The sequence below is a fragment of the Pectinophora gossypiella genome, chromosome 1 (genome assembly GCF_024362695.1).
Source record: "Pectinophora gossypiella chromosome 1, ilPecGoss1.1, whole genome shotgun sequence".
Lineage (NCBI taxonomy): Eukaryota > Metazoa > Arthropoda > Insecta > Lepidoptera > Gelechiidae > Pectinophora > Pectinophora gossypiella.
Genome location: NC_065404.1, coordinates 15,493,735 through 15,521,383, shown reverse-complemented (window position 1 = coordinate 15,521,383; position 27,649 = coordinate 15,493,735). Strand labels below are relative to the sequence as shown.

Genomic DNA, 27,649 nt, shown 5'->3' with positions numbered 1-27,649 from the left:
CGGAGTCAGTTTCGAGAAATAAACATTAAAACAAACCGGATTCATCTGTAACACAGTTGAGACAGACAAACAGACGCGGCTTATATTTAACCTGGAGATAATAAAATCCAACCATTCCCAACAAAGTTTGCCGAAAGATTACTCAGACGAGCGGTTGGAACGCGCGTTTTTTTAAAATATTAATCACTGACTTCAATTCATGCGTACATAAGCAAAAAACGTTTTAAAGAAAGCGATAAGCTTTATCTTCTTCTTTGTTTTGCCTACTTGTCTTCTCGGCGATGTCTTAAAACCGACAGAGGTATTGTACCCTTTCTAACATGATGGACAACAGTTGTGGGCGATAGGCTGATCCCTTCATCATATTCATCTTCTAAGATCTATCCAAGTGCGAATGCGTCAGTCCACGCACTCTCTCCCTTACTTCTTAGTAGTAGGCAGCTGCCTACGGCCATTTTAGATTCTTACTCTAAAGAATCAGAGAGCGCCAGATATTGAAGAATTGGTGTGGAGCAGACAGTTATCGTTCTATACGTAGTTGATGTCAGTTTGATAAACATTTTTGACTAATGACTTACATGGTATTCCAAATATCTTCAAATCAAACATCGTTCATCAATCATTCGTATTATTTATCGTGCTTCTAATCGGATTTAAGACGGTCAACAGGGAGGAGGGCCTACCCCCATACTTACCCTATCATGTTGCCAATATTCAAACATCATTATGGAACAAGTATTAAAGTGCTTATTGTAAGTAGCATTTTTAGTCAATTTTGTGCTTCATTTGGCACTGGCGTCCTCGCATAATAAACTTTCCTTCTTTTTCTTTTTTTCTTCTAGTTACAATAAATAATAGCTAATACCGTTACACGATATTAAATATGGATATCTAACAACCCATTCACATGTCTAGCAGATATTAGTGCTTGTTGCTTGTATCACCCGCCCGTCTGCTCAAACTAGACGATTCACGGTTGAAGAGAAATGAAACGAGAGAAGGACTTGTTCGCAAATTAGTTTTATTGAGCAAAGTCTTATAAAGAACCCTTTTCGGGGTAAAACTTCGTAAATTGACAAAGGGAACATTTCGTAGGCTAGTGTTCGAAGGGTGTAACCATTATTGATTATTGGGTGATTGAAGAAGGGGTGGTGCTTTATCATAGAAAATAACGAAATACTGCGTTTAAACAGTAACTCTTCGCCCCGCACTAATTCGTAACGGCTGCCAAGCAAGATGTACCTCACCCCTCCTGGCTTTTATTTTATTCTCAATGACACTAAGACGTCAGTCTGCCTCACGGTAAGAATTAGACTTTTGTATGGAGTGTCTTTTGTGAGGAGCTCGGTGGCGCAGCGGTAAACGCGCTCGGTCTGCGATTGTTGAAGTTAAGCAACTTTCGCAAAGGCCGGTCATAGGATGGGTGACCACAAAAAAGTTTTCATCTCGAGCTCCTCCGTGCTTCGGAAGGAACGTTAAGCCGTAGGTCCCGGCTGCATTAGCAGTCGTTAATAACCAGCAATCCGCACTGGGCCCGCGTGATGGTTTAAGGCCCGATATCCCTATCCATCCATAGGGAAGGCCCGTGCCCCAGCAGTGGGGACGTTAATGGGCTGATGATGATGATGGAGTGTCCAGGGACTGCCTTTACTTACTTCGTTGACCGTTTCATGTGGGTCTTTATTGATGCTTCTTCCCTACTATAACTCTCTATCTCGTTTCGATGGCATTCCGATTTTTTCAGCATTTTCGGCAGCATTCATAAGCTCCTATGTTGCTTCTATGCTGTTCTGGGAGCAAATAAAAAACATAGAAAACGTTCAGCTGCTTGTCTTCCCGGGCATGTCGTAAAAACCGACAGAGGGATTGTGTCCTCTAACATGATGGACTAATGTTATGGGCGATAGGCTGATCCCTTAGGTTCATCATATCCAGCTTACGACATCGTATCGACAGTGGCTGTCTTTGATTACTTGTGGCTCTGCCCACCCCAGTAGGGATTACGGGCGTGAGTTTATGTATGTATGTATTCATAAGCTCCTCCCGCGTACAGGTCTCAGGGCACGCGGGCAAGTCGTCAGAAGAGCCATCGTCTGTGGCGTAACACCACACTCGCAGCTCAGGTCAGATCCGTTCAGAAAACCCTACCTGTAGGGCTAACATGCGCTACGTGATAAAATTTTGTCACGGCCATTTTATCGATTCTGACGATATAATTATGTCGATTGGTGCTAATACGTGAACTGTCAAATAAATCATGTCCTTCTGTCAAAAGCCACATCTAGCCTTTTTAAGCCCACCTGAGTACTAGGTAAATAACGGAAAAAAATATCATCTAAGCTAGAGGCTGCACGCTGAGTTGCAGGTTTCAACTAGTTTTGCTGGAGAGGCTTATCTTCTTCACGACACGACAGAAGAGAGGCTTATGAAAACCTAAAAATGTATTTATAGCCTAAGAAACACTTTAATGAGAAAGAAAGAAGAAAAAAAAGCTTTGTATCTTAATTAAAACACATAATAACGGGTTCTAACCGCGTTTAAGATAGGGATATGAGACTCCCGATATTTCAACACTGTTGCAAGTGCCATGATCACGGGATCATATTTAGATGATATTTTAAACGCGGTAAGAACCCGTTATTATGTGTTTTAATTATGATAATAACCGCGTAAACTTAAAACAGCTTTGTATTTGTTGATGTATACAAAAAACGAAATACGAAACATATAAAATATCAATTTGACCAATTTTGCACGCCAAATCATCGTACATCCAACCCTATATTTAACAGCAATTGAACTAGAAACTAAATAACACATTAGCGATGCATTGATCGATCAAATGATCACATCTTACTCAAAACACGCAAAGTACGATCAGCATAAATTAGAAAGACGAGTTTTTGCAGTATAAACACTATAGTATACGATAAACATGGTACGATGTTGTCGGTCCAATGCCATGCGTCTGCGCACGTGGTGGGGGTAACACGCCACCTGGCGAAAGGTGTTGAACCCCATCGCTTGATTCGTTTCTGCACACTTTTAGCGCCAATTTTAGTGCTCTTAATGCGTTTTGCAATTTGTATAGTTGGATTTAAATAACATGATATTTGGTCATAATTGCATGTATGCTTGTCATCAAGAGTTTGTTGCTTTTTTTTGATTAATAATAATTGTGTTGCGAAATTGTTCATAATGTTTTGACTTTCTAAAAGTTTTTGTTCTGCTATCGTCTTGTGAGGTAGATTACCAACCTCATCAACCCTAGTGTCAGGGTTACTATTGAGTTGCCAAATGCCCCTGACATGACTCATGTAACGACTACGTATTTACATCAGTAAGTAGTAACCGGGACCAACGGCTTAACGTGCGTTCCGAAGTATGGATCGTCTTACTTTCGGACAATCAGGTGATCAGTCTGTAATGTCCTAACCAAAGTAAAGTTAAGCTAAGTTTTTGTTGATTACATTGTGATTCAAATTCTTCTTTCGAACATATATTTTGGTATGTACCTTTAATTTGGTACATGAAAAAGACTGAACTAGTGCGGTCATGATCCCGATCACTAACGACCTCCGTGGTCCAGTGGTTGAGCGTTGAGCTCACGATCCGGAGGTCCCGGGTTCGATTCCCAATGGGGACATATCACAAAAATTACTTTGTGGTCCCTAGTTTGGTTAGAACATTACTGCTTGATGATCCGTGCTTCGGAAGGCACGTTAAGCCGTTGGTCCCGGTTACTACTTACTGATGTAAGTAAGTAGTCGTTACCAGGAGCCATGTCAGGGGCCTTTGGCGGCTCAATAGCAACCCTGACACCAGGGGTGATGAGGTTGGTACTCCACCTCAACCCACACGATAGAAGAAGAAGATCCCGATCACTAATTTATCGTTGCCTTACAGTGTAAACAACAAAAGCATCTTTTAAAAAAAATCACATTCTGAAGTGATTCTCTTCAACAAAACCCCAATTTCCCCAAATTCCGGGTAAAAAATAAGACCGCAATTGACCTGGTTTTGTTAACAAAAATTACGTTTGAATATATTTTTTCAAAAAGGCTCACGTGGTTTTTCCCTATGAGGTGACTAATCCTATTATCCTTCATCCGCTCTATGTCCAAACCAACTTAACATTCCCTTCTCAATCTTAGTCACAACATTGCTATTAATATTCGTATTTCCAATAATCTTGATGTACGATCACGAGTACTAATATGTATATGTTACTGTAAAAGCTCGAACTGCAGTAAATCCTAAAATATTCCAGTAAAACCTAACATCTACCAATTCCTAATGGTAAATGTCCCAGAAGGTTTGCGATTCGAACTTTTACCACCATTCCGTTGGTAAATCTTAGGATTTACATTAATGGCACGGTAAATGTTGAAAAACAATACTATGTATATTACCTTTATAATACTATATATGTACCTGTATTGTCTAATAGTTCATTAAAGTAAATAATTAAGAATTCATCATCACTAATTTAAGAGTTACGCTCTTGTCGGTGTAGCATGATTGCTACTTTTTAGGGAAAAAAATAGGGTAGTGGTTTCCCTCTTGCCTTCCGCCCCGCAGTACTCTGTTAAACGCAAAAAAAACTAAGAATTAAGAATTACTTATTGTTTTATTCCTAAAACCAACATCTACCAGCTGACAACGGTAAAACCTAGCATATACTGAATTCGAATGATAAAAGCTCGAAAAAATCGTCGTATTTTCAGAAATACTTACATTTACCAATTAATGTCGGTAAATCCTAAGACTTACACTAAAATCTTAAGATTTACCGTAGTTCGAGCTTTTACAGTAACATATACACTTTGAAACCATGTCACATTAACTTTGTGACAAATTAAACCGTAAGTCTCATTAAATGTCAAATATGATAGTGCGACAGGGTTCTAAAGTGGGTACATGATATTGTTCATGACTGTATGTGTGTGTACATACATGAACAGTAATATTGTCACCTCACTTCAAACCACAGACATCCGGACTCATTTAATTATATTATATAAACATAATATTATTATTAACGTAAACAACCGTAATCATACGACTATTCGCCGCCTGCAATGGAGCAGTGTGTAGAGTGTAACTTATTCTTCTTCTTATCGTGTGGGTTGTGAGGTGGATTACCAACCTCATCAACCTTGGTGTCAGGGTTATTATTGAGCCGCCAAAGTTAATATCCCTACAGATGGTGCCACTGTTAATCATAGACTAAATACCGCAGAATAATAACTAAATATCATAGAGCATAGATTAATAACTCTTGACAAGTGTTAGAAAATATGTTTGATTTGTTTAAAATCATGACACGTGCACACATGATCCTATTCACTGATACCCAATTCAGGTGCAGTATTAGAAGTTAGACACCCCGGTCACTTCATACAAAAATCTCATTCTTACCGAGTAAGTGCAAGCGAGACAGACAGACCGCGCTGTCCCACTTACTCCTTAGCGGCTTACGGCCATTTAATATTAAAGTGAAACCCAGAGGGGGTGAGGTCGGCGCCCGATACGAATTGGTGCGGGGCGGGGAGTTACCGTTCTATACGTAGTATTATTCTATTACTTGTAAAACTGTAGTGTTTATAAGATAAACAAAACAGAATTCAACCAATCTTCTTCTTATCGTGTGGGTTGTGAGGTGGAATACCAGCATCATCAACCCTGGTGTCAGAGTTATGATTGAGCCGCCAAAGGCCCCTGACGTGGCTCATGTAACGACTACATACTTACATCCGTAAATAGTAACCGGGACCAACAGCTTGACTAATGTAATGCATTGAAAAAGTAAATGCAACTTAGAATACGGTAGATGAAGGATTTAATACACGCAACCACTTTACACTCAGCGTTTGTTGTAAATCTTGCGGATAAAAGTTTTATAAAGAAATAACAAAGACTTTGAGTTGGCAGCCTGCCTGGTAGCACCTCTTGTATGTGTTAATGCATTATAAGAGTACTTTTTAGTTTAAAAATGTTTCTGATTCCTGTCCACACCATCTAATTTTATTTTAAGTTATACGAGTACCTGTATTTTTTTTATCCGTTGAAAGGGTAATCGACAGGCATAAAGTTTACGGAACACGTCAATTTTAGGCAGAAACAAAAACCACTCCAAATTTTTTTATTGGCCAATAACCCGACAGTATTAAGTTGACAGCACACGTCAAACGGGTTGCATACGAGCGAGATGCCTATTTTATTCGTCGGGGATATTTATTCATTTTAAAATTAACATTTTCAACTTTTCATCCGTCCCATTCCTTTTTGGGCGGATAAGAACATGACAGGTATAACTTAAAATAAAATAAGGATGTCTCTGCAGGAATCGGGGCCATTATGTTTTCTTTTACTAAAGTTTTATGTAGTTTCGTTTTAAGCTACACAGTTTCACGTGTACGATAATGTCAATGTGTGGTGTCTGTGTAAAACGAGGTTGTTTGTATGAAGTGTCCGGGTTGTGGTGTAGGTATGCCAAGAATCTCGGCAAATATAGGAAAAAAAGAAGTATTGTTATCGCCTTGTGTACAAAGCGGTGCCAGAATGTATTTATTTATAAAATGCAATTGCGTCCCAATGTAGTGACTCTCAGGGGTGTGTTTGCAACAACTATCGAGCCAAACCAGTCATTAATTAAAAAAGAAAAATAACATGTATAATTCATAATTCATTTATTCGCCTTAAAAATGGTAGGTCCAGTTTAAAGATGGTCAGCATTTAGCATTAGGTCAACATATATGGTAACATTCGTTCCAATCATTCACTCTTCCTCTTCCATTTTCAATTTCTGTCCAATCAATTAATAACTTTGCTAAAAAGTAATAAACCGTCACAAACTCTTATATTTATGTCTTTCCTCGACAGGGTGTCATACTCTAAGGCGATGACGTATGACTATGACCAGTGATGCGCGTAAAGTTATGTAAAAAGAGTTTTATTACCTAACCTTTAGGCAGTTAGGATCAGGCTACAAGAAAGAATAATTTGAAAAAATAAAGCAGCCAGTGTTCTTGCTATTAGAGAGATTTTACAACAGGAATATTCCCGCTTTGGGAACACTACCGCGAACAGCGCATCACTGCGTATGACTGCGCTGCAATCGACACTGCCAAACATCAGTTCAGTACTTTGACCATAGATTAAGAAAAACACTACGTGTAGAACGGACACTCGGAACTAAGAACGGGTACTTAGTTCATCTTGCGATGGATGTACCTCTAATTACCTCAATTCGGATAAAGCGGATATAGTCGTGAACTTATTTTATGCTGTTATGTTTAATACGACAAAGACTATTTGTCAGTAGGTACTAGTGTACTACTACAATCCGCACAATATTAATAGTAGTTATTCGTAACCTGTGCGAAAGTACCATCAATTTGTGTCAATCAGTGACGTAGAAAAATGGGCACGTTACCGTTTCATAAATTACTGTTAATTGGTCGTAATGCGCACGCGGCTCTCAAAATAAAACTGACAGATACTTGTCTCGTTTGTTCATCCTTTAATAATGAAGTATTGGAGTACTCATCATCATGTCGTCCTAACCGTATCCGGCGACGGCGACTCCTAAATATCTATCCCGGGTCGTTGTTGTGGTGGGCTCTGATGTGGCTGGCGAAACCGAACTTCGACTTGAAGGTCCGGTCACACGGCACACAATAAAGCTGGCCTGACGAATTGAGTGTGTAGTTATAGGAGGGTTTCGCACTGTCTATCCCGCTACATTTTTCATTAAATTCATATCCTATACCTAAAGGTTGCCTGGAAGAGATTGCTACCTTAGCAATAAGGCCGCCTGTTGTACTACCAATTTAATTATAATACTAATGTATTTTTAATGTGATTCAAGTGCAATAAAGAGTCTTTGTATTGTATTGTATTGTTTCGGTCGAGTCTTCTGTATTTGGCGCTTTGCGTCGAGATTTTTTAAACGCTTCTCTTCAAATAAATTTACGCTATTGTGAACGGTGTGGCGCCATTCCGGTCTAAGACGAGCACGATCCTCCCAACTAACAGTTGGTATCTCACATTGGAGTACTAAGAAAGATTATGATAGGTTGACAGGCCTCCGGCCATTACGCAAGGTACGGTATAGGTGTATCGACCCTAGTCTAGTTTCTATCTGTTACCTAGATGGCGTATGCATAACGGATTCAGTGTAAAATGTAAATAAATTACTCTTTTCTTTAAATTATTGAATACATTGTTTTAAGTTTACGCGGTTATTATCATAATTAAAACACATAATAACGGGTTCTTACCGCGTTTAAATCAGGGATATGAGACTCCCGATATTTCGACACTGTTACAAGTGCCATGATCACGGGATGACTGATGATATTGGAGTGGAGTAGGTAGATCCATATATTTTTTTCTTTTTTTACGGGCAGACATATCTGTCTACCCTCTTTCTTTGCCGCTTGTTTATGTATTTGATATCGGCAAAGAAAGAGGGTAGAGGAGAAAGGCTTACGCCATCTATTGTCCCAACAGTATGGAATCGTTACGTGAGCCATGTCGGGTGTATTTGTCAGCGTAGTGGTTACCCTGACACCAGGGTCGATTGAAGCGGTCATTGACCTCACAACACATTATAGAAGAAGATTGCCAGTCAAGAAAATATTGCTATTTAATCCCAGTCGAGAAAGTCCGCTGAGGTGTGGGTACTTGGATCATCTTGCGATGTATGGAGTTGTGAGCTCATAAAAATAGTAATGTAAATGTCGAACACGTAATAGGATGAAAACATAATACAAAACTGTTTATCAACTGAATATCAATCAACATTTTCGTTGCGTTAGTTTCATAAAGTTGTATTATAAATGGCAATTTCGTGCTAATTTCTTTCCTTAATAAAGCAGTAAGTAGATGCTTATCAATATACCTCATTCAATTTGTTTAAATAAGCTGCATTTGATCTTACCTACACTATGATTTCATATTTTATTTTCAACTAGCGACCCGCCCTAGCTTCGCTCGGGTGCAATGATGAGGAAAAAATTCAATTATTTACGACATCACATTAAAAACCTCAAAAATAACAGTATTTCTCCACTATTTAATGGATGTCATTACACATATAAACCTTCCTCTTGAATCACTCTATCTATTAAAAAAAACCGCATCAATATCTGTTGTGTAGTTTTAAAGAATTAAGCGTACATAGGGATATAGGGACAGAAAGAGACTTTGTTTTATACTACCTAAATGATAAAAATGTCTGGTATTGAATGTGTCCCTCTAGTTTATTAAATAACTTGTAATGTGTACCATTGGTTTTTAAAAGATGTGTTGCTGTTGCAGTTTCTTGTCATTTCTTCGCCTCAGCCATAACACCTTGCGAAATGACGTAAATTAAAAAATGTTACATTGACCTTCAACAAGTTTATCCATGATAATTACGTTGAATAAATGATTCTGATTTCTGATACTATGTAGTGATGGACCGCTCATTTTGTGATCTCTAGTTTGGTTAGGACATAACATGCTGATCACCTGATTGTCCGAAAGTAAGACCCGTGCTTCGGAAGGCACGTTAAGCCGTTGGTCCCGGTTACTACTATTGATGTGAGTACGTAGTCGTTACATGAGTCATGTCAGGGGCCTTTGGCGGCTCAATAGTAACCCTGACACAACTCACACGATAGAAGAAGAATGGAGCGCTTCTAGATTTTTTTCTTTTTTAAGTAAGTACATAACATAACAACGTATGTATAACGTAAGCTCCCGACTTCATCTCAATGAGGAACTTTCCAGGCTACGTTCATGAAGAACAATATAAATGGCGCTGTATAGATTTTCTTTCTTTTAACCTTCCAATTTCATGGATAACAGACATTGGTGCTAATTCCTGTAAATACCATCTAATTTTATTTTAAGTTATATCTGTCATTTTCTTATCCGCCGAAAAGGAAAGGGACGGGTAATCGACAAGCATAAAATTTATGGAACACACGTCAATTTTAAGCACAAATCTAAACCAACCGTCTAAAAATTTTACACCCGTCAATAACCCGACATAGTTAAGTAGACAGCACGTCAAACGGATTGCATACCAGCGACGTACCTTTTGATTCGCCCGGGTTATTCATTCATTTACTCATTCTTCCTAAAATTAAGAGCTGTGAATCATCCGTCCCTTTCCTTTTCGACGGATATGAAAATGACAGATATAACTTAAAATAAAATTAGGCGGTGTCTGCAGGAATCGGGGCCATTATGCATCTTGTATCTTTGTTTCTATGTATAAATGATGACCCTTTTTATTACACCAAGCACAACTACATCTTCCACCCATTATTATTCTGATCAAAATAAAGAGAAGTTCGTTTCGTTTTTACGTCTATATTAAATAAGAACTTTTTCTAATACACTAGTGACATCTGTCTATTTGTACATGTTCTAACTATTAACATCAATACGTTCTTAAGTTGTAAACGTGATAGATTTAATTGCATAGATGGTTCACTGTTCTGTCGGTAGATGGCTATTCATGTTCTGTGAATACGTAAACATGACATAACATAGCTTCACGCCTACATCCCTGTAAGGGTACGCAGAGGTGTATAGTACATATTCCCACTCCGCGCCAGCTGTGTTTAAATTGTTTAATTCCCATGTAACAGTGGGCGCGGGGCGAACCTATTGCCATTAACCGGGCACATATCCATCATTATCAATTTAAGAGCCACGCTCTTGTCGGTGTAGCATTTTCCATTCCAGTCTATCAAAGGCTTCACTATAAGACACGACGAATTTATTAAAAACATAATAGAAGGAAAGAGAGGAAGGGGAAGACCAAGAAGAGTTTACATGGAACAGATTAAAGAGAAGGTTAACGTCGTGTCACATATCCTTAAGCCACGTGATATCAATATGAATTCTGGTAGTAGAGCCTGAGCCGGGATTTGAACCCGTAACACTGCGATGTAAGCCTTGCGTTCTCCGAACAGGGCTATCACGGGATTTTTATTTCTTTTTACTTTCTAATTGCGTTGATTTAGAAGCTCGACTTTTTTTACAGCTTCAAGGAACCGCAAGCATAAGTTTTAGATGTTAAATATACATGCAGACGAACAGACGAACGAACAAAGTGATCGTATAAGGGTTCTGCTTTTCATTTTGAGTTTCGGAACCCTAAAACTCAGAAATCAGAATCATTTATTCAACGTAATTATCATGGATAAACTTGTTGAAGGTCAATGTAGCATTTTTGAATTTACGTCATTTCGCAAGGTGTTATGCCTGAGGAGAAAATGACAAGAAACTGCAACAGCAACACATCTTTTAAATCAATGAGGGTACATTACAAGTTTTTTAATAACTAGAGGTACACATTCAATACCAGACATTTTTATCACCTTATGAACAAAATATCCGAACTGCCAACCGCAGCCATTTACACCTGGTGAGCAGGCTCCCTAAAACTTAACCTTAAATGAATAACACAATAAACATGAAAGTAAGATAAATAAAAGGTAAATAGATAAATGCGTGTTGTTGTCCATATAACGACCTCGATATTATGTAGCATTAATCGGTGCATTGATAACCTCGCTTTATCAATTGACATTTACAGTCGCGAGCCGTAAGATTAAAATATAATTGTTACTTATAATATGTATTGGTGCTAATTCCTGCAAACACCATCTAATTTTATTTTAAGTTATATCTGTCATTTTCTTATCCGCCGAAAAGGAAAGGGACGGGTAATCGTCAAGCTTAAAATTTATGGAACACACGTCAATTTTAAGCACAAATCTGAAACAACCGTCTAAAAATTTTACATTGGCCAATAACCCGCCAGAATCACACGTCAAACGGTTTGCATACCAGCGAGCTACCTTTTTGATTTGTCCGGGTTATTCATTCATTTACTCATTCTTACTAAAATTAAGAGCTGTCAATCATCCGTCCCTTTTCTTTCGGCGGATAAGAAAACTTAAAGTAAAATTAGGAGGTGTCTGCAGGAATCGGGGTCATTATCTTCTTCGACTATTTTATTTATTATATGTGTACCGAGATAAATTTAACCAGAGACAGCTGTGTAAAAAAAATCAATAAAATCTGACAAAAAATTGTTTGTTAGATACCTACGTCGTCATGTAACATCTATTAGCACATGGTGATTCGTAACGCGGGTTATACATACATGGTGTTAGTGACATCGTAACGAAAATTTTGAGGGTTGATACAGACCACGATTCTTAGTTGATATCAAGTGGATTTTTCCGTCGCAAAATTCATGATTTATTTGTTTTATTATTTAAAATTCTATGCTTTTGCGATGACATGAGCTGAATCGCCCCTCAAAGTTTTCGTTACGATATCACTTACACCCCGTACGAGACAAGTGTGTTAGTGACACCGTAACGTATACTGAGGGGGATGATTCTGAGTTGATATCAAGTGCAATTTCCTGTCGGAAAAGTCATAAAAATTTAGTGTGTTTTAAAATTATATTTTCGGTTTCATAATTTTGCGACGGAAAATTCAACTTAGAATCATGAGCTGTATCATCCTTCGTTTTCGTTACGATGTCAGTAACATCCTGTATAGCAATGGAAAGAAACGTGCAGTTCCTATTACTATCGGCTGAGTACTGCGTAACACTAATAGCGGTGCAGTGATAATATTCACTGTGGTCCTGTGGTGCACCGGCTTGCTTCTGGAACGGGGAGCGCCGGTTCCAACTCAGGTACCGGACTTGCACCAATGAAATAAAAAAAAAGTTATTTATTTCAACAAAAAGGTACAATCATTGCCAAGTGTAGCGGCCTTCTGTTAAGTGAACAACACCTGTGTTAGAAGACCGCGCTCTTCAATATCGATTACTAATGGTACCAATACAAAAGCTTAAAGAAATAAGTAATAAGTAACTTATGATTAATAATAAAAATATATTTGAATGAAAACCAAGAAATTTGAAAACCAATGAGTTATTAATTTATCTCAAGTATAGTTTTTCTAAGCTAAGCACAGTTGGCTCGACCATTATGGACGGCGATACGGCTCACCGCCTATCACATTTGTCTAACTCGGTGAGGTGTGGGTTAATACATCTTGCGATGGATGTACCAATGTCTATCGCAATGAAGGACATTTCAGGCTACGTTCTCCAAAAAAAAATATAGGTGTCGAACTACAGTGGAGCAAAGTTCTCTTTTCTGATGAGTGTAAAATTATGCTGTATGGTAACGACGGAAGGAACAAGGTCTACAGAAGAGACGGAGAACGCTATGCACAATGCTGCATTGAAGAAAAGGTCAGCTATGGTGGCGGTTCTGTAGGTATGACCAATTTAGGTGCTCACGTGCAAAGTTAAGGCGCGCTCTTCGATGGTCTGCAGTTAATTTCGGCCCATTTGCTGGCTTATGCGGTACCAGTCCACGATCCTTCAACCTTCTTCTAATTGTAGAGTCACTTACAGCCACCCTTCGTACAACACGAAGCCGCTGCTGCAGTTGAAAAGCGTTAAGGCGTCGATTTCTTAAAGAAGTTGTTACAATAAATCGATCATCTCGCTCAGAAGTGACCCGATTCCTGCCAGATCCTGAACGGCGCGTGAACAAACCAGTCTCCCGATAACGTTTATAGACTCTATGAACAGATGACAGGCTTAGATGCAGTCTTGCAGCCACAACACGCTGACTAAGGCCAGAATCCAGCAATGCCACAACTTGGGCGGCTTCTGTGGGCGAAGTATCCATACGTTTTAGAAAAAAAAACCTTTTTTCAGACGTCCCAAAGTCACAGTATTGAAATAAAAAACAAAAAGTTTAAGGATAGGCGCCAATTTTTAGTTTTTAAACGCTAAATGTACTCCAACCCTAAACACACATTTGTCTCAAAACAGTGATTCATTTCGTTTATAAGATAAACAAATGAAATTCTAATTTTGAATTTAGAATTTTCGCTTATTACTGTAATGGCCAAACTGCCAGCTATACATTTATGTATTTTTTTTCATCGTATGAATTCTTTTTTGTGTTAAATTCGGACAGAAACAATGAAAACGGAAGTGTTTCGATTTTTTTGATGAGAAGTGTATATACAAAAAAAGAAATATAATAATTTAAAATTAACAATTCCGGACCGTACGTCTAGTCGTCAAACAATTGCATCCACAATCCACCTCGGGGGTAAAATGCTACATTGAAGTAATTCATCTAAAAAAGCAATATTTACTTACTTTTTTATGAGTTTTGTTTTCGCCCATACGATTGAAGACTAAAGTAAGCCCGAGGGGGTGAGGTACACCTAGCTCAGCCGTTGGTGGAGAGCGGAGATTCGGCGTTCTATACGAAGTATTATTCCTTATTCTATGGTGTCTAAAAAGAGCCCCTGATATCAGGGTTATTATTGAGCCGCTAAATGTCCACAACTATCACCATATCCTATGCACATATGATAATATTTCCGTATCAAAAGTGGCAAATTGGATTGATTACATGTGACAAAGTCTACTGAAATAAATATATGAGTTTATGGACGTATATTATAATGGCCAAAATCACAATCCACTTTATGTATTTACGTACGGAGCCACTAGTACGAGAATTTCGTTACGTTGGCCTGTGGCCAGGGCGTCGTTTTGCTTATTTGATAACTATTTTTATACAAACAGATGCATTATATTTATTATGAACTCGCCGTATCCCGCTGTTTATACATACTGGAAATTCTAATATAAATTTTCCTTCCCAATTTTTGATAAGTAAGCGAGATAAGCTTCTCCGTACACGTTCAATGTAAACAAAGTACGTCTGCACACGTCATAGCGTCTTACGTAGCTTGGTCTATTAATAAAATTATTTTTTTATATAAAAAATCCATTAAATTAATAATTAAAAAGAAATAGTTAAATATCAAACAATAGTAAATAAATAAGTAGCGGCATATCAGGCCCGGCGGCGTCACACGGTCAAATAAACAATCGAAGTGTGACAGTGTTGGGCGTGCTATCGCATTTTCCGGAGGCTGGCCGGCAGTGCCACCGGCGCGCGCGCACCGAAAGCATGTGCCTCGCGCCACCAGTGCGATGTACATAGAACCGGCCGCGTTCCGCGCAGCCAGCGCCGAGTCCCTGGCGAGCGCCCCGCAATCCGCGATCTGGACGCAGTGCTTACCGACCCCGTTATTCGCAGGCAAGAAAGCACCGCTCAAGACCTTCGAAGAGATCCAGCCGCTGCTGCAGCAGGCCCGCAAGCGGGAACTGAAGCTCGTCATCCGCGAGAACTCGTGGCCCATCAATAGCCCCGTGCGCGCCTCCCTCTGGCCCGCTCTCTGCAAGCAGCACCAGCATGGCAAGTCCATGCTCGATGGCTTCTACTGGGACATGGTCACACAGGTCAGTGCACTATAGCTACCATTTACTCAACACATCCAAGGTGTTCAACTCTCACGTGTACAAGAGAAATGTGTATTGAGTTTTGTAGTGATAAAAAGTTGTTTATCTCGCGAAACCGGCGCGTTTAATCGCCAAGGTCACGTGTATTTACTTTGCGCAATGCCCGATGTTTGACAGATATCGCCCCTAGATAAAGAGTGACGTCCCGGCAAGGTCGACGATTGTTAGGTTTTCTGTTTCAGCCGGTAACGCCGGTTGAATAACACTTACCTATGTCGGAATTAATATTCATGTCACGTGACGGTGTGTCGCCGAAAACCGCCGGGCGGCGCACGTGTCGTGCCGGCGAAGCGGTGGTAGACGCGAGGTAGATGTTACTTGCCTGCGTGTACGCATCGTCGCTCGTTACAGCGAGCGCTTTCAGTAGAAACGTAGAAGGGGCGCGCCGCGCTGTCATTCAGTTAGTCCTTGTGTACGACATCAACGTGCGCCCGCGCATCCTCCCGTTAGGGCTACCCGCCGCGTTTGTTTTGTTTCCAAGCTATTTTTAAAACGGGTTTGTTTAGTTTTCGTGTTCTCGAAATTTGGGTCAATGCTCTTAGAATTTCGTACTTACATGATTCGCATCTGAAAAATCTTTCGTAATCTTTGATGGTTAGATTCAATTGGATTTGAATAAAGTTCATAAGATTTCCGACTAAAAGGCTCTAAAGTTATATTATCTATTGAAATATGAAGGCATTTTAGCTGAAACGTTTCAAGCCAACCCTGTTGCTTCACAATAGGAGCGTCTCTCGCATCTTAATTAACCGCCGGTCATAACAATGGCTGACTAATTATACCACAGGTGTCCGAGTAATGAATAGAGCGAGCGTTCGACCCGTGAATTTATGACATTGTTTTTCCAACAATGTTACAAAAAAATCTGTAGCAGCCGTAATAATTGTATTATTCTTAATTCCTGCCCAGACCTTAAGCGGATTGTATTAAAATTACAAAAAGAAATACCTTTACCAACAAATTGTATAACAGAAGCTGTAAACTAATCACTAAGGTAAACAATCCATATAAATTGACATTCCGGACAACTGCTTGAAAAAATTGTGGGAATAATTCGCATTGTCCGATGGTATAGTAACACAACGACATGGCAAATGACAACGCGAGAAGAAAACAACATTCTAGAACTCCGTAAAGTGCAAAGTTTAGAATTGAGGTGATCGGTTCAATCGGTGATTCAATCACCAATCTATTTGCATTAATCACCGTATGCGATAAAACATTTAGGTAATGTCACTAAGGCTGTAGAGAATGCTGAGATCTCGTAAAATCTCACAAGCCAATAAAGTCTTAAAACTTCTTTGGTTGGCGAGAGTGCATTATGTTTTCGTGTTATTATTTCGGAGTACGCGGTTGGCACGGCTTCAAACCTCGCTCACCTTCGGCAGTGCGCAGGCGCGGCCGTGCACACATACGTGCAAACTACATATCGGACTCTAGGAATTTGGACGATATCCGTCTAATGTAGGTTGAGTGGTCTCAGCGAAGTGATCTCGCTTGAGTTGTTGATAACCGCATTATCGACTTTGTTGAAAGATAAATTAACTTCCACTCGAAGCATTCGAAATGCTCAATTAATCTTCGCAACAAATTAAACTTTTAGTCGATGAGCAGCCTCGTGTCTTCGGCGGAGTTCGTAACAAAAGTAATTCCGAATTTGTCTTTGAATTAGTTTAAATCGCTAATGACGTTGAAGTTGACAAATTGTTTACTTCTATGCCTTTCAATTTCATTTGCATTCAAAACGACTCAAAACTTGGGATGTGTGCCATGTGGCGTCGTCAAGGAAATGCCACCGTACGCCAAAATTCCGGTTTTCTCAGAAACTCCAAAGATGCCATTCTGAAAATATCCACTTTTCCGAATAGCAGCGTGACAAATCAGGAATGTGTGATTTCAGCTGCTGCAATCCGTTTGAATTACTTGTCGGATTCTTATCTTATGAAGCTCAAGACAAGGTCAAGGCCAGAAATCACTCTTAATCTCTTCTATTAAATTTTAGTTTAGCTCACTGTACACAGACGATCCTTAACACAAATTTTGTCTTTTCCAAAAAGTTTAACATGTTAAACGCTAGGGCGCAGGTCTATTGGTACTACAAACAAGCATTTGAAACTACACAGAAATGGGGTCTTATTCCAACATCTTTTAATCAAAGATTAAGACTTATTAGCAACATGAAAATCTGTTGCAATCTACGCAGCTAATTACGGATTGAAATGTCACTTTGACACATATAAGTCTTGAAAGTGGATGGAGGTGCGAAGTCACGGATTGTCGTGAACCTGGTGCGGTGCCAACGACTCACACGCCTTGACCTCCATGATAACCGTGGCGTCGGGTCATCTTTGTTATTCACGCCGTCTTATCCACAAGAGCTACAAAGACAGATACGGGGAAAAAGTTAAAGCAGTCAACTGTCATTGTTTACGGAGCCTGACCTATACAAGATTTATGATGATTGCACAATCTCTACTATAAATTAATTATTAATATAAGTAATGGGAACTCATTTGCAATAAAGAGTAATTTACTCACTGATGAAAATTATTGAAATATTTTTAAGATTGCTCTGATTATTGGATGAATTTATGTAATGGATAAACAAAGTTGTACAACCATAGTTGCTATGTAGTGTAGACTTCGGAATTTGGATACGTTACTTAATTAAACTGACGGACTGCAACTTTTTATTAACTTGTTAGCTTTTAAATCAAATTATGTTTCATTAGTGGGCTCTAGTTTTCACAAGTTAACAAGTAATGTCAGACGTCACATATAATCTTATTACGTGAAATCCTATTATGGCGACGGACGCCGGGAATTCTGTTTAATATTAAAATACAATTCTAATTGGAACCCCAAAGAGGCTTTGTACAGGCTTACCATACTTAATTACATTTTTATACAGTTCGTTAACAAAATTATACAGTTTCATTTAAATATCTAACAATTACATTTGCTTGAAAAGTTTTCCAAAGATTTACACATCATCAATTTCCTAATCTCCATCCTTTGCCTGACCTTTAAAACTTTCCGAGCAAAAATTATTGCTCGTCGATTTTGATGAATGCCTTCATCAATGAATGAGGTACCCAGCCATGTCGAATGTCTCTCGTGACAGATCGAGTTGCGAACTGCTGTGCCACGTGGTAAGATCCGGTGTCGATCAACCAATAAATGTACCTTGTGTTGGCAGTTCTTTACACAATGATTGATCCCATTTGTAATATGATTATCAATTGTTTTTATTTCTTTATCGAGTCGGGTAGTGTTTCTTAGTTTTTCTTCATTACTATCGACATCAGCATCAGCTTTATTTTTTTTTCTTTTAAGAAGGTTTTCATTAATTTTCATTTTGTTATTCACCTATCATGGAATCGTGTTGTTGAGGCGTTTGTTCCGCCATTTCTCCTGAGCCATAACATGTTTTGAATTCGTACCTAGTAGATAATTAGGCATTGTTGCAAGTGTTCTTTAACGATCCTACATTGAAATTAAACGATTTCACATTTATTTTTTTAATGTAAAGAATGTACTTGAGAAGAGAGGTGATAGTAACTTGTAAATCGTTCATTATCAATCGCTATTTACATCATTGCAAGAGCTGCTGAATTATGACATGGATAGAAATAGTGCAACGTCCTGAAGTAGTGAAGATTACGTGGTAGCGTAGTAAAGATTAATGTCGCCTGATAACAGAAAAGGTGTGTCAGCACACACCATAAAATTGTTGTGAAGTTTTGGTAATAAAATTCTATTCTAAATCTTTTTGTCACTATTTCGTCACATTTTAGCATGATAGATAACATCATCTTTGGTCTATTAATGTTATCTTTGCTCTATTGAGAAAATGTATGGCTTTATAATAATATGATAGGCATTTAAAATGTATCCATGCATATTGTTATCTTGAATAAGTTTTATAGCTACTTAATAGTAACGGGGATATCTGAACACTTACTGAAGTGTATCTTATTATTTACTAAGTACTTTTAAACAAAATGAATTAGTGATTGTATTTCAATAAAGATAACATTTTACAAGTCTTCTTTGCGCGGTAAGAATTAGATCTGTCAAAGTATGCTAGCTAGTGTTGTGACGTTGATCGATTCTTTTATATCTAACAGTACGAATAGGTATATTTCGACTCGACATTTGCATTTTTGTTGCTGTTACTTGCAATGATGACAAAAATGCGTCATTGCGTTCCGTGAACCTTGCATCTTGAACTTGCCCTTATTTGTTTTAGCACTCCATGTTGTTTTTACTGCTATTCTATTTTCCTCAACCAATTTGTACCTGCCTTGGCCACGCCATTGTTTCCATTCTCCCAGCGATTTGGTCTTTGGTGTTTTGCCAGCTTTTATTTTATAAATTATAATCATATACTTCGTATAAAATCGATTATACGGGCGTTTAATTCGCATTAAAAATGCGGACAATTGTTATTGTGTCGTAAAGTTTATTAAGTTTATTGTCGCATAAAAATTATAAGCGTTGGATAATTGATCGGCCAACATGGGTAAAGCGGATCGTGGCTTGGAGCCAATTCCTGAAATAGACGAACAGTGCTTTTCTCACCTTCAGCGGTTTGCATTTTGGTCACGTGGTGTCTTGTTTAGTCTCACGTTACCTTTGCTAACGTCGAATTTCTGTTCTATTGTTTTAGAATTACGTCCCTGAATATAGAGCGACTGTTCGTTTCTTACCGATTCTGGTTCCAGTAGATATGACGGGAGTTTCGTAATGCTCTCTGAGTAAACATTCTTCGCGTTTTACTGTCTTGATGATATTTTCATTAACATTCTTCGGCTTCACGAATGATTGACGTTTGGTTAAAGATATATTTTGTTTGTGTGAAGTATAGGGATTGTGAAACGGGCCGGGTTAAAATAGATAGGTAAACATTTCATTGTTCACAAAAGTACATACGTAAGATACAACAGAAGCTACTCAATAAAGTTGGCAATGACGGCCTTGTTGCTAAAAGCAATCTATACCAACCAACATTTTCAAGAAAATCTTATGTTTTCAAGAAATAAAAATTGCATCTTTTAGAATAATCTATAAAGAGATATGCTCCTTTTTAAATCTATATACGAACTCCATTTTTTTAAATCTAAAGCTCTTTTCACGGAAGGAATAATATTTCCTCAAAGAAAATCACGAATCCATACAAAGACATACAAAAACACTGGAAGTGCCAACAAAAAAGTAATCCAATTTCGACGATTGTATTAAACCGACAGTTGGACAACACATTAGTGTACGCTTGAAGACGCACGTCCTTGCGATCAGCTGATCGATTCGAACCTTGTGACTCGTTGACTATCTCTGTCTGGCTGAGTCAGCGAGCGTAGGAACTCGTGCACTTCCTGCATGTTTAAGGCTGTATGGTGGTATTGGTGTGTAGTACAACCAGTCCTCGCCAGCTATGTTTAATTCCCTTTTATTTGAATAGGGGGCTAACCTATTGTCACCCGTCCCCCAATCCACCGGGTCGGGCGCCGGCATCGGCTTAATGACTATATATAGATCGAATGAATTTCACATGGACAGGAGGAGGTTCCGGTGGTGTAATGGTTGGCAAAAACATCCCGTCTTGACCAGAGCTGCGGGTGCGAGTCCCATCCGAGTCAGATCTTTTTTCGATTTAATTTTCTCTTTATAATTTAATAGAAAGAAAGATAGCTGAAAAAAATATCTATAAAACGTTTTATTTTTTCAAATCTTTATAAATCTATTTTTGTATTTTTTTATAAATCTCTAACTTCTATAGTTTAGAAAACAAAATATAGTGTATTTTTTTTCTTTTTTGTTGTGGGAGTGGGCCGGTCATGTTTGCAGAATGCAACATGATAGGTGGGCAAAAGCTATCACGGAGTAAACACCTCTTGGACGCAGAGGCAGAGGTAGCTCCAGGAAGCGATGGAAAAATGACCTGGACGCGTTTGAGACGGATTGGAGAGAGATCGCTCAGGACAGGGAGAAGTGAAAGCTCAGAGGGACAATCCAGTCTAGTACAAAAAAAAAACTTTTTCAGGCCAGTGTAGTCCTAAATCCATAAAACACATTTGCTACTCGCAAGTTGAGTTTTTTTTTTGCTAACCATTAACTAAACTAAATTAAAAAGCGTTTTGTAACCACGGCCATTTACTCAAATACTACTCTTTGAAAACAACACGCACATTATAACTACCTACTAATAAACCATTTCATGTTTACGCGGAACCATAACATTACTAGTATATATTCGCTACTGGCCTTGAAAATGCCTATTTATTGTCGCAAGCGCCGTGGACTTAATGCCATAGGAATAAAAGTTATATTAGCGTTTAATATTTACTATTATCGTATTGTTCCGTGTGCAGTTTAAGACGAAAACAAGCTACTGTTATCATTTATAACATTTTAATAAATAGATCTGCGCAAATATTAATTGATTAGTCTGAAATCATTTGGCTTCGAAAGGCACGTTAAGCCGTTGGTCCCGGCTGCATTAGCAGTCGTTAATAACCATCAATCCGCACTGGGCCCGCGTGATGGTTTAAGGCCCGTTCTCCCTAACCATCCATAGGAAAGGCCCGTGCCCCAGCAGTGGGGACGTTAATGGGCTGATGATGATGATTTGGCTCGACCATTATAGACGGCGATACGGCTCACCTATCACGTTGGTCAAACAGAAAGCTCGGTGAGGCGTGGGTACTTAGTTCATCTTGCGATGGATGCGCCTGTGCCTACCTCAATTGGGATATTGATTGGAGGATTGGGTTATTGATAACGTGCGGAAGGCACGTTAAGCCGTTGGTCCCGGTTACTACTTACTGATTTAAGTGAGTAATCGTTACATGAGCCATGTCAGGGGCCTTTGGCGGCTCAATAATAACCCTGACACCGGCGTTGCTGAGGTTGGTAATTAGGATATTGTTGTGAGTTTATATTGGAAATCTTTATTTTATTACTTAGTAGTTAGTATTCGTTATTAAAATACATGAACAGCCTCCGTGGTCTAGTGGTTAGAGCGTTAGGCTCACGATCTGGAGGTCCGGGTTCGATTCCCGATGGGGACATTGTCGAAATCACTTTGTGAGACTGTCCTTTGTTTGGTAAGGACTTTTTCAGGCTTGAATCACCTGATTGTCCGAAAAAGTAAGATGATTCCGTGCTTCGGAGGGCACGTTAAGCCGTTGGTTCCGGCTATTAGCCGTAAAAACACCTCCACCAACCCGCAGTGGAGCAGCGTGGTGGAGTATACTCCATACCCCCTCCGGTTGATTGAGGGGAGGCCTGTGCCCAGCAGTGGGACGTATATAGGCAATTTATGTTATGTTTATGTATTAAAATACGTTGAAGCCTAATAATACTCAAATCGTGAAGGCATGCGATAATCACAGTCTACGCGATAACAAACAAGAGCGATAAGAGAGTATACATTTCTACTTGTATTGACGACTTTATACTTAGTAACTTGGGTAAGGTCGAAACGAAAATAGCATAGCACCACGCCTGTATCCTCGTAAGGGTAGACGGTGTATAGTAAGTATGTATACCCACTCCTCACCAGCAATATTAAAGTCCCATATAATAATTGGGGGCGAGCCTATTGCCTTTAACCGGACACAAATTCATTTAAATCTTTAAGGATTTATAACTGCATTAGCAGTCGTTAATAAAAAAAAAAAATAATAATAATAACCATCAATCCGCACTAGGCCCGCGTGATGGTTTAAGGCCCGATCTCCCTATCCATCCGTAGGGAAGGCCCGTGCCCCAGCAGTGGACGTTAATAATGGATTGACGATGATGATGATGACCCAAGTATAAAAAAATATCATCAAATCTAGGATGTTTTAAACAAAGGTCAGCAGGGCTAACAAGCGTAACGTGATAAAATTATCCATCGATTAAGTACATTTTGTCGAAATCGATAAGTATGTTTTTCCCCTAACATGCGTGCTACGTGATTTTCATGGTATTTTGGCAGAAAGACACGACTTATTTCGGTTCAGCTCCAATCGACAAAACGACATAATTATATGACTTGTGTTAATTTAAGTGGGTATTTCTCTCTTTTTTTTTCTTTTTTTTTTCATTTTTCATTTTGTCAAACCTGGTATTAAATAATGTCTGTTGGAAGAGCGGATACTCCTACTGCAGGTATATTTTTTACTTAAAAGGAGTAACCAAAAAGATATTTGTTAAAGTGTAACAGGTTAAGAAATAAACTATTTTTATTTATTTATTATATCGTCAGATTCGATGAAATGACCGTGACAATGTGTTATCACGTTGTGCGTGTTAGCCCTACAGATCAGCAAGAGTATGCTAAACCGTCGAGCATGCGTGGAGACTTTGATGAGAGTGGATGAAGCAGAAGTCGTATGCCAGGATCTTATGTGAGAGACCGTGTTATCTACCTACCCCAACGGAAAATAGGTGTGATCTTATGTATGTATGTATAAAAAAAACTAGCAACCCGCCCCTGCTTCGCTCGGGTGCAATGCTGAGGAAAAAATGAAATTATTTACGACATCACATTAAAAACCTAACAAATTTCAGTATTTCTCCACTATTTTATGGATGTTATTATACATATAAACCTTCCTCTTGTATCACTCTATCTATTAAAGAAAACCGCATCAAAATCCGTTGCGTACTTTTAAACATTTAAGCGTACATAGGGATATAGGGACAGAAAAAGCGACTTTGTTTTATACTATGTACCTAGTGATGTAGTCTCAATAACTTATAATAACATTATTAACAAATAAACGACCTAGCCACTCCTTAAACTCGCGTGCAAAATTAAATGACCATTTGTGCATGTAATCTGTTCGGGCGGCGCGCGCGCTGCTCAGATAGTGCTCGCTAATCGAGTTTGCGCAATTGTGATCAATTAAACAAGACTATGTCGGTCGTTCTGTTGCACTCACTTGTACAGTAGAGCTTGGTATGTATCCGTTATTTGTTGACTAAGGTTTATGATGTTAATAGTTCTTTAATTTGCGGTGTTATGTTCGAATCCCGCTGGGGACATATCACAAAAAATCTATTTGTGATGCCCAGTTTGGACATTGCAATTTGAACACTTCTTCAAGCTAGATATTGGTCTAAAAACACTTCTGGCAATTTTAAGCGATCACACATTTACTTTAAAGCGTAGAATAAGAAATAATACAACGTGTAGAACGGCAACTCCGCTCCCTACTAGCGGCTGAGCTAGGTTTACCTCACCCCCCCTCGGTCTTACTTTAGTCTTCAGACGTATGGCGTCAGACGTCACACACACAGATGCGCGTGTACGATAACGTCAATGTGTAAAACGACATGTTTTGTATGAAGTGTTTGGAGTGTGCTTAAAGCCCTACATAGCCTTTATGCCGTCTTAAAGAAATTTCCTTCGACGGACATACTTCCTCATAACAACCCACGTGTATGTAAATTACAAGTCAATTAAAACATAACTATAAACGCCATAGCTTTACAAGGAAGGCAACGACTCGGCTAATTAATAATTAATGGCGCGGAGGTCTCTGAACCCATAGGTCATGTTAATATTATCACGGCGGGTCGGTTTTGGCCCTTATTGTGTGGCTACATAAGACCTTAGAGAAAATATACCTAAGTGGATATTTAAGAGGAAAGAATTATAATACAGTCACAATTACTGAGAGGGATGATTCAGCTCAATATTCTGAGTTATATCAAGTGGAATTTTCTATCACAATGTATCTCTCTTTGGGTGTCAAAACACCACATTGAGGCTGTACATCTAAAAAGCAAGGTTGCGATATGACATCTGGGCATAGAAGTAAGTGCGTAACTCCAACAAATGTAAAAAAAGCAATATGTCCTTTTTGTCTGAATGTATGATAGATGCAAAAGGGGGCGACCCAAAGAGACCTGGCGAGTTGAAAACTCTTGGCATGTCATGGGAGCAAGCTACAGAACTCTGCTTTCGAGCCCTACATCCCAACAGGGTATAAAAGGATTAGAAGAAGAAGATGCAATGAGGCATTTTAAACCATCTGTTCTTACACAATACAAATATACTTTATTGCACACAACATACAAAACAAGTTTTCTTACACCCTATAATTATAATGAAAAAGTTTGTCTGTGAGATTGCGGTCAAAAGCCAACCTATAAGACTTGTGGATATTGAGGTCGGAAAGTAAATCAAAACCATCAAAACATCCACATTATTGTAGTTTTTCCAACTCGTTATAATCTGGGAGTCTCCAAGGCTAGAGTTAATAGGCATTTGCTAGGTAAGCGTGATCCATCCTAGACCACATCGTCACTTACATCAGATGAGATTGTGGTCAAACGCGAGCGTATATTATTTAAGAAAAAAACATTTTATTTCATTTCTCCCAACCACTTGTTTAATCTTATAAATCATACAAATGAACTGTTATATTTTTCCAACGAAATATTCAACACACATGTTCTTAATGACCCTGATATCAATCTAGTTAGGTACTTCTATTAACACGGTTAATGCTTTTTAAATGGGTACACCTATGTCTAATGTACAAGTTTGCATTTATTTCCGTTGTTCATAGTTATACTTTAACAATTAAAAACGGAAAAGGTTCCTTTGCCTACTTTGAAAGAAAAAAGAAAGAAAGAAACATTTATTACTTTGGGCATTGGTTTCGAAAGATAAGTATGATGAACTCTAAAAAATAACTTTTTAAGGGCAGTTTTGACTAAGAACGTTGGTAGACGGCGATACGGCTCACCACCTATCATGTCGTTCTAACAGAAGTCGCGGTGAGATGTGGGTACTTAGTTCATCTTGCGATGGATGTACCTCTGACTATGTTAATTGGGATATATTCGGAAGTTTTTTATGTTATGTAACTCTAAAAAGGTCACAGTCACTTTAGAGGTGATCTCGTATGTCTTAGTTCTGATAAGGAGCAGCAAAATGAGTATGTTCCTGTTTTAAAACTGAGTATAATATTGTATTGTAAACATGCAATAAAATATTTTAACATATTAAGATAATTTAGTATTAATTTCTAGGTGAAGAAAAACATAATTATAAAGTTGTTATGTTTGGGAGAAAACGTACAGTGCATGTGAAGTTTCGAACAATATAATATTATGGTTACAAGTTATGAAAATATTGATATTATTTAATTTCTGATAGACACAATATGAGGTGAAGTCGCCTCACTTAGGTAATCAGATATTAGTGTAGACGCTGCAATTATGACCTAGGGTATTATAAGTCAAGGCTCTGTCTACTCTGCTGATATCCAGTAATCCTTCCTCCTTTGCTTACCCTTTTTGGATTACAGGCGTGATGCTATGTGTATGTTTTGACTTTCAATAAAAACTTGTTGAATAAATCTTTCTGATTCTTTAGTTTACAAAAGGATTCGCTACCAGGGTTGGTAGGATTCAACCCTATGAGGGTTACAATTGCCGTCAAAACCCCTGACATGGCTCATGTAACGACTGCGTACCCACTGATTTTAGTAAGTAATCACGGCTAACTGCTTAACGATACCCCATCACTAATTAAAGAGCCATGCTCTTGTCGGCGTAGCATTGCTACTGTTTTAGGGAAAAATAGGGCAGTGGATTCCCTCTTGCCTTCTGCCCCGCAGTACTCTGTTTGACGCGAGTGGGATGGCGCCCAGAGTAGTCTATTTCAAAGCTGTACTAGGACTTCTGTCCTCCGCCTCTGAATAGTACTGACAGTTACTGCCGCCCTCTATCAGGTTCCAGGTTACAGTCCCTGCGACTTGCCACTTCTGCGCTTCTGCAACCGTTGAGGTCGTCACCCGTATCCCTGGGCAGACCTACGGAGTATAATGCTTAACGATTATCCCACACAAAAAAAAACATATTACTTGATTGAACGTAGGTACGTATCGTTTTCAAGACAGAGTATATATAGGTATAAATATCTACAAAGCCATCATACTATCCTAGACTATGGAACGTGTGTGGCCTAACAAACAGCCACTAGAGCTACGCCTATTGTGCAATAACAATCCGCTCGCATTCACATCCGCGCTTGCGCAACGCAAGCGCTTCCTCTTTATTAGGCCGATCTATTTCAGATATCGCGGCTATTGCCAATATTTATAATAACTCTTAGACCTGATTTCAGAGACACGGTTTCTGTGTTCAGGCACAAATGGGATGGGTTCGGGATGGCCGGGGCGTTTCTCTTTACCGAATTCAAAAAAG

At 38.8% G+C, this 27,649-nt stretch overlaps 1 protein-coding gene across 5 annotated transcripts in view; it reads left to right on the top strand.

Annotated features, from left to right (window-relative positions):
• Positions 1 to 27,649, top strand: part of LOC126370347 (GTPase-activating protein skywalker) — a 121,968-nt gene that overhangs the window by 7,951 nt on the left and 86,368 nt on the right. For all 5 annotated transcript variants that reach the window (XM_050015193.1, XM_050015201.1, XM_050015191.1 and 2 more), the window contains exon 3: positions 15,171 to 15,373. In XM_050015193.1, the coding sequence (XP_049871150.1) occupies positions 15,171 to 15,373 (203 nt within the window). The remainder of the gene's footprint in view (positions 1 to 15,170; positions 15,374 to 27,649) is intronic.